Consider the following 8,355-nt stretch of genomic DNA (forward strand, 5'->3'; position numbering starts at 1 on the left):
TTTCTCATACAAAGGAACTACTGAGAGAGAGCCTACCAAAGAACTAACTCTCCCTCTCTCTCCCTCTCTCTCTCTCTCTCCTGATGAGACACTGGAAAAATGTAAAGTTTCACCTTGATGCAGGCATTTCTGCTGCGGAGAAAGAAGCTAGCCTGAGGTCAGTTTCAGTATACAGAATGGGGAAAAACAGAGAGAATGGCAGGGAAACAGGACTGGAGCTCTGGTGACACCGCAGCTTTCTGGATCACTCTGTGCCAATAGCTATCTGTGGACTGGTTAATGATTTGAGCCAATGAATTGCCTTTTTTAATTATGTCCGAATGAGCTAAGACTTCTGTTGCTTGCAACCAAAAGTATCCTAAATAATACACCCCCACCCACAAGACAGTAAAAGACCATCAGCTGAGAGAAGCAAACAGATAAGTTTCTGTTCCTTATAACCAAAGGAATTCTAACCATAATTGTGCTGGCCTCCCTGGCTGGTCTGAGAGCTTCGGGGAGTATATTGACTGTGTACCCGAGCCTCTTGGAGTAGTGTGTGGCTCAACAAGAATTTCATGACTGTATGAGAGTTGCTAAGGTCGTCTTGTTCACCACTAAATCTCCCGTATCTATAATGGTGTGTGGACATCCAGCAAACATTTATTGAAAGAATTCATGAGTCATCCAAGCATGCTCCTCTCCTCAAACCCACCAAAGAGAAAGAAGCCGAGGCAAAAAAATCTTGCATGACATTTAATTCTCCTGAGAGGGGAGGGCAGTGGCAGGAGTTAGGTGAGAGAAACAGGAGGGCAGACCCTAGATTGAGGAGGCAAGGAACCGGCCGAGGGTGCTGGAGTTTCTGTGCTTCTTCTCCATGGTGGGGTCAGGGGACGCGGGGGCTCAGATGAGACCTGGCATGGAGAGAAGAGCCAGTAGTGGGCAGGTATGGGGGGTTTCCAGGGGCAACAAGGACTCAGAGCCACCTGTCCCTGTTCTTCACACCTGGAATCCCATCCTGGAAGCCAGTCAGGGGCCTGGGCCTGTTGCTAGTCTTTGAAGATAAAAGCCACAGGCAGGAGTTCCCATCGTGGCACAGTGGAAACGAATCCAACTAGGAACCATGAGGTGGCAGGTTCCATCCCTAGCCTTTCTCAGTGGGTGAAGGATCTGGCATTGCCATGAGTTGTGGAGTAGGTCCCAGAAGAGGCTCAGATCCCGAGTTGCTGTGGCTCTGGTGTAAGCCAGCAGCTACAGCTCCGATTCGACCTCTACCTAGCCTGGGAACCTCCATATGCCATGGGTACGGCCCTGAAAAGACTAAGTAAATAAGTAAATATAAAAGCCACAGGCTCCAAGGACAGAAAATGGTGAGGACCTTCCACTAAGGGGCAGACCCCAGCTCTCCCAGCATCAAAGCATCAGTGAGGGCTGGATGATCTGCCAGGGGCCATCATGGGGGTCCCTTCCTGGCCCCACCTCCTGCAGCTGCAGCCTGAAATCTCCAGGCACAGCCTAGGCAGCCCCAGAGGAAGACGCCAGCAGAGCCCCACCCCACCCCGGAGATTCCCCCAGCCTGGCTCTCAGGCCCCTAGTGGCATGGAGAAGGATGTGACCTCGGCTCCCATCCCCAGGGACCTGTGCTGGGCCGGGGGACTGGAGTTTAATCAGGGTTCTGATGTCTCTTGAGTATATCAGTCTGAGCCCATTTGCTTGGTGTCACCCTCTTCGTACATGACCATCTTGTTCAATCCTCATTCCAACCTCAGAAACAGGGATTACTGTCTTCCATTCACAGATAAAGAAACTGAAGCTCAGAGAAGTTAAGATACTTGTGCAGGGTCACACAGCCAAGGAGAAATGGGGACCTGATTTGCCTCAAGATTGCTTGGGGGCCGGGGGGAGCTCTTATGAGTTTTTCTCAAACATCTCTAGCCAAAGCCCACCTACCCAGCTGCTCCCCGCTTTCCCATGTTGAGAGTAGGGGGAAAGGACGTGATGTGAGTGAGGCACACATATGTGCTAAGTACATCCCACTTTTCAGGTTGCTGTTTATGAAGTTCTCTCTGACAGGTGTATTTTGTATTGTTAAACCTTGTCACATGGGCTGAGGAAGGCTGTCCAGGAATGTCACCTCTGCACTCACCTGTCTCCTCTTTGCAGATCTTGATGTCCACACAGATAGCCTGGGGTTTTTTCCCAGTCAGGATGTCCCAGGAGATGCGACGGAGAAAGCTCCTCATGATCTTCTTGCACAGACCTCTCAGTATCTTCAACTTGTCGCACACCTGGGAGGCTGCCTGGGTGACAGTGTCCTGGAGCGGCAGAGACACGGCAGGACACGGGTACCAGGTGAGCCCTGCCCGGCGAGGCCTCTCTGCAGGGCCCAGCAGCTTTGGGGCCCTGGGCAAGTCTGGCGATGAAAGTGTTGGGGACAAGGAACTGGTGCCAGGTGGCCACGGGGACAGAGACTGGAGAACAGGGCTCAGCTTCCCACTCTCCGCCCCCCTCCCTGAGCCTGGCTAGTAGAAGCTCATGAGAGGACAATGGCCCTGCCAGGTCTCAGTACAGCTGGCCCCTGTCTTCTGTGTGGAGAGTGGTGCTCATGGCCTCCAGACCCACTTTAAAGGCTCTACGTGCATAGCTTACTGGGTTCAGGGTCTGGCTGTGGGCTCCTCCCACAGGGGGTGTGTGGGAAGGTTAGAAGGAAGGCTTGGAGCCTCAGTGCATTTGATTTTGAAATATCTTTACTGCCATCCCAGTCGAGCGGGATAAATCTGAGTACCTCGGGCTGAGAGTGGAGATGCTGAAGAGGTTGGGGGAACAGAAGAGAGGGAGGGTGAGTGAAAAAATGGTTCTTTAGTAACGTTACAACCCCTTGTTAATCATTCACTCAGAGCTAAGTGCCTCCCACTTTTCAGGTCAATTGAAAGGCTTGGGCAACTTGCAAGGTTATCCATCCCATTCCACAGACAGGAAAACTGAAGCTCAGAAAGGGTTAATGACTTGCCCAAGCCATACAGCTAGAAAGTGGCAGATCTGGGGAGTTCCTGTTGTGGCTCAGCGGAAATGAATCCAACTAGGAACCATGAGATTGTGAGTTCAATCCTGGCCCCGATCAGTGAGTTAAGGATACAGCCTTGCCGTGAGCTGGGATAGGTCGCAGAGGCATCTCAGATCCAGAGTTGCTATGGCTGTGGTGTAGGCTGGCAGCTATAGCTCTGATTTGCCCCCTAGCCTGTGAACCTCTTTATGCCGTGGGTGAGGCCCTAAAAAAATAAATAAAAATAAAATAGAATAAAATGCATTATTGAGATTTAAAAAAAAGAAAGAAAGAAAGAAAGAAAGAAAGTGGCAGATCTGGGACTTAGCAGTCCTGACTCAACTCCTCTCTGGAACCAGTCTCTCAAAGCCCTGCCCTGGATGCGAATGTTAGGCCTATAGGGAAAGGTCCCTACCTTCTCTGGGAACAGGTTGCCTTTGAGAATTTTTTTTCAGATTTTTTTATTATAGTGGATTTACATTGTTCTGTCAATTTCTTTTTCTTTTTTTTTTCTTTCTTTTTTTTTTTTTTTTTTTGGTCTCTTTAGAGCTGCACCTGAGGCATATGGATGTTCCCAGGCTAGGGGTCTAATCAGAGCTCTAGCTGCCGACCTGCACCACAGCCACGGCGGCATAGGATCCTTAACCCACTGAGAGAGGCCAGGGATCAAGCCCAAGTCCTCGTGGGTACTAGTCAGGTTCATTACCACTGAGCCACAATGGGAACTCCTGTTCTGTCGATTTCTGCTGTACAGCAAAATGACGCAGTCATACATCTATACACATTCTCATGTTATCTTCCGTCATGTTCCTGTTCCATCACAAGTGATTGGACATAGTTCCCTGTGCCATACAGCAGGACCTCGGGGTCTCTCCATTCTAAATGTAACAGCCTTTGAAAATTTGATGGAAACCACACACCCTTCCTCCCCCTTTCACAGGCCCAGAGTGTCACAAGTTCCAAGGATTCTCTGAAGTCCATCTGCTGACCAGAGAGGAGCCCACAGACACCCCCCAACCCGTGCCCCAGCCAGTAGCTCTGGGGCAGCACCTGCTCTGGGGCCCCGGTCCTGCCCATTTCCCCCGCCAGCAGGCAGAGAGCTCCACCAGCCCCCAGCCTCACCTCGTTGGGCTGTGGTCCCACCATATCCTCCAGCTTCTGGATTATCTTCCGGCAAGACTCACAGAAGTAGCCCAGCTCCTCTCTTTGGAGCAGCTGGTCACCCTGTCAGGAAAGGAGGCCCCTCAAGGTGGTCTCTCAGACACCCAGCCTTGGAAAGGCACCGGGAAGGGGCCCTTGGGTGCTTTCAAGGCCAGCTGGATCATTATGATCTTTCTGTCCCTAAGGATCTGAACCAAGCTAGCTGGCCCTTGCCTACCTTCCTGCTAGTCTTAGAGGGGCTGGAGACCCCAGGACCTGTCCCCACACCCACAACACCTTTTCAAGCCCAGTACCTCTTCTGTTCTCTGGTCAGACTTCAAAGGATGCTCTCGTGGAGGCAAACTAATGTGCCCCCCCCAGCACGCCCCCCACCCCGCCAGGCATGAGCATGAACCAGCATCTTCAGCACCCAGCCCTGCCTCCCTCCCCCAGACCATGAGAGATCTCCACCCTCACCCCTGGGGCTGCCTCGGAGGAGAGGAAGGAGAGGGACCATGGGAGGTGAGCAGGGAGCCAGCCGAGTACCTGGGGGTCCTCCGGGGCCAGGTTCTGGCAGAACTGCTCTCCGTCGCATGGGTGGGCCCTTGCCAGGGCAGAGTGCTGAGGGGTCAGACCAGAAAAGGCCAGCCCTGGGGAAGAAAGAGCATTAGCACTCCCATCCCCAAGGGCAGAGGGGGAGGAAAAGTCAGCTCTCTCAGCCAGCAGAGCGCCCGGATGGAGCAGATGGAGCAGATGGAGCGGGGCAGGGATGCGGCCTCGTGAGGAATCCAGGAGGCCCCCGGCCCTACTCTGCCCCGGGGCTGCAATGAACCCCTGTCAGCGAGAAGACTTGCTCTCAGTTCCTTGGAGAGTAGGAGAGAAAGAGCCCCAACCACAACCCTCATACCCCCTTTCTATCTGTCTCTCTTTCTGTCTGTCTGTCTCTGTCTCTCTCTCTCACACACACACACACATTTGGGGGTTGTCTGAAAGGAAATTTCCATCCTCTCCTTTCTAGAGACCGTCTTTCTTTTTCTCTTTCCTTCTAAGAAACCCCCTCACATCAGGTGGCACAGCCCACTCTCCCTTCCAGAAGGGTCCTTACTCTGAGCTAAGCCCTCGGAGTTTACAGTGACCCCAGGCCCCGGGAGAGAGGATGGGGGTGGGGAATAGGAATCGAGTCTAGAACAGAGAGGTCCCCATTCGCTCATAAGCCCTGTCACCATCCTGACCAGTGGGACCCAGAAGTAACATCAGGCCTACTGATGAGGGTCCATGACCTTCATGACCCAGATGAAGAGTCAGAGGCCCAGGGAAAGAAGGGGGGACCCAGGCCACACAGTGTGACCAGAGGGTCAGGATCAGAACCCGGTTGGGGCTCACGGCCTTCCCACCAGCTGTCTCTCCCCATCGGCCAGGTCACTGACAGGCTGGGCTGAAGCTGGCGAGGGCCTGGGAGGCCTGGGGTCCACCAAGCCTGAGAAAGCTGGACTGGCAGGAGGAGTTGTGAGGATCTACCCCAAGGGGAACGTCCTTACCTGGGGTGCCCAGGAGCACCAAGGTGAGGAGCAGGACGGCCCAGGAGGTCATGGCGGGGCAGCTGCCAAGGCTCCTCCACACCCACTTTTATGGAGGCTGGGGATCAGGCAGCCACCTCCCTGTGTCACCGGGTTTACCACAAACACCAACACAAACCAGTGGAGGAATGGGGGGAGGAGGGGGACCTCAGAGCTTCCACACACCCTGCCGGCCCCCACCACACAGTACTAGAACTTTCCGAGCCAAGGACAGCATCAGCTGTCAGCAGGCCCACCCTGCCCGGATGTGGTCATGGAAGGAAAAATCCCTACCAGTGGCCAGTCAGGTAGGGCTCTTGGCCATGTGAGCGTCCCAGCTCCTCTGCCCTCCCAGGGGACCAGGCTGTCTCCATGTGCCATCCTTTCATATCCCTGCTCACTCTCCAGCCCTTGAAGCCAATGTGACACTACCTGATTCAGCCAGAAGTAGAAAAGGTTGCCCTCGGGGTAGATCCTGACAATTCCTCCTCCCAGCCCTGTTTGCTCAAGCTTGGTGGACCCTGAGCCTGAGCTCCACAGGCCCCCCAGTCCCTCTCTGGCTTCTCGCCATCATCACGGAGGCTGGGCCTTTCCCTCAGAGCCGGCTTCAGCCGGGATTCTGGGCCACCTCCCTGGGATCCCTCTCTGAATCTTCATCTGTGCCATAAAGGTCACTGGTCCTTTTCTGTAAGAAAAATACAGGCTGCCTAATTAAAGGTAGATATTAGATTTAAAAAATTGGAGTTCCTGTTGTGGCTCAGCAGGCTAAGAACCCAACTAGTATCCATGAGGATTCTGGTTCGATCCCTGGCCTCACTCAGTGGGTTAAGGATTCACAGGTGTGGCTCAGATCCCGTGTGGCTGTGGCTGTGGTGTAGGCCGGCAGCTGCAGCTCTGATTGGACCCCAGGCTGGGAACCTCTGTAGGCTGCCCGTGTGGGCCTAAAAAGATAAAAAGATGGGGAGTGGGAAATGGGGTTCCTGTCTGTAAGTAGAAACACTAGACTGGAAGTTTCCACCAGTTCCACTTCCCATAGGACTTCTCAGGCCCTTTACCGTGTCTGTGTGTGTTGTGGATCCCGAGGCTGAATTCTCAGCTCTTCCCAGCATCTTTGGCCATCAAACCCTTTGGTCAAGAAGATATTTGAGGGATGGGGTGACAGTAGCTGATCTGCCACCTTCTCAGGTTGGTATGACCAGCAGGGTGACTGGCCTAGCAGCTTCTGGAGCCCAGGCAGCAGCTGTCATGGCAGCCAAAAACAGACAGACAAACAGACGTGCCCCTCCTCAGAGAGTCAGACTGGGGCTCCTCCTCGTTGTCACTCCTTTGCCTCCTGGAGAGTGGAGAATGGGGACAGGGGGTTTGCTGCACCCCACGATGGATCAGACTGAACTCAGAAGGCTGGGGACCCCCGAATCCTTTCTGGTTGTTCACCCCAACCCCGGGGAAGCAGACACACTCACACCTTCACTCCTGTCACACACTTGTACACAGTGACACTCCCTCACATTCACACGCTCTCCCAAGCACTCATTCACACACATGCCTAGCCACTCTCACACACACTCCCAGACACCCACCTGCTCACACGTACTAATTCACAGCCACACACTTGCAAATACTCATAAATCCATATACACACAAACACACCACCTTTATTCCTGTTCTTTGTGGACACCACTTGATGCCACGGAATTTAAACATTTTAGCACTTTTTGGTCTCTCTCTTTTTTTTTTTTTTTTTTTTCTCACCATGCCCCCCTATACTGAAGTTCCCAGGCCAGGGATCAAACCCACACCACAGGAGTAGCGCAAGCCACAGCAATGACAATGCTGAATCTTTAATCCCCTGAGCCACCAGACAACTCTGGTGACTGATTTTTAATTTTATTGAAAAAAATGAATCAGATAAGAAAGCAAAAAAATAAATGAAACCCCTTTATAAGCTCAAGAAAGAGATTTACCGGAATATTGACAACTGGATTTATCATGGTGATTATTTTGAAAAGTATAGAAATGTTGAATCACTAACGCAGTGATTCAGGAACTAACACAGTGTGGTAGGTCGTTTATACATCAAAAACAAACTGGCAAACCCTTAGAAAAAATAGATCAGATTTGTGGCCACCAGAGTCAAGGAACAAGGGGGAGGGAGAATTAGATGAAGGCCATCAAATGGTGCAAACTTCCAGTTAGAAAATAAATAAGTACTAGGAATATAATGTACAACATGACAAGGATAATAACACTGTTGTACTTTGTAAATGAAAGTTGTTAAGAGAGGTTATCCCGAGAATTCTCATTACAGGGGAAAAAATTATTTCTTATTTCTTTAATGTTGCATCTTTTTCTTTTTCTTTTTCTTTTTTTTTTTTTTTTGTCTATTGAGGCCCGCACCTGCGTCATATGGAGGTTCCCAGGCTAGGGGTCCAATAGGAGCTGTAGCCACCTGCCCAAGCCACAGCCACAGCAACGCCAGATCCGAGACTTATCTGCAACCTACACCACAGCTCACAGCAACGCTGGATCCTTAACCCACCAAGCGAGGCCAGGAATGGAACTCACAACCTCATGGTTCCTAGTCGGATTCGTTTCCGCTGCACCACGATGGGAACTCCTAATGTTACATCTTTATGT

General features: G+C 52.0%; 1 protein-coding gene across 1 annotated transcript; it reads right to left on the reverse strand.

Moving 5' to 3' along the window:
• Nucleotides 1-720: 720 nt before the first annotated feature.
• GNLY (granulysin) lies at nucleotides 721-5,841 on the reverse strand. The gene is made up of 5 exons (XM_047781614.1): nucleotides 5,701-5,841; nucleotides 4,709-4,812; nucleotides 4,145-4,246; nucleotides 2,126-2,294; nucleotides 721-893 (listed from the first exon to the last, which is right to left on the reverse strand). The coding sequence occupies exons 1-5, from the start codon at nucleotides 5,750-5,752 to the stop codon at nucleotides 883-885; spliced, it is 438 nt and encodes a 145-aa protein (XP_047637570.1). The 5' UTR covers nucleotides 5,753-5,841; the 3' UTR covers nucleotides 721-882.
• Nucleotides 5,842-8,355: the final 2,514 nt, after the last annotated feature.

Source organism: Phacochoerus africanus, chromosome 5, assembly GCF_016906955.1.
Source record: "Phacochoerus africanus isolate WHEZ1 chromosome 5, ROS_Pafr_v1, whole genome shotgun sequence".
NCBI classification, from domain to species: domain Eukaryota; kingdom Metazoa; phylum Chordata; class Mammalia; order Artiodactyla; family Suidae; genus Phacochoerus; species Phacochoerus africanus.

Bases quoted from the DNA above. Each gene is read 5' to 3' on its own strand.
- GNLY (XM_047781614.1), bottom strand. From the start codon at position 5,752: ATGACCTCCTGGGCCGTCCTGCTCCTCACCTTGGTGCTCCTGGGCACC. The intron at 4,247-4,708 runs GTACTCGGCTGG...CTTTCCTGACAG, and splicing joins TGGCCCCGGAGGACCCCCAG to GGTGACCAGCTGCTCCAAAG. The intron at 2,295-4,144 runs GTGAGGCTGGGG...CTGCCGCTCCAG, and splicing joins TGGGACCACAGCCCAACGAG to GACACTGTCACCCAGGCAGC.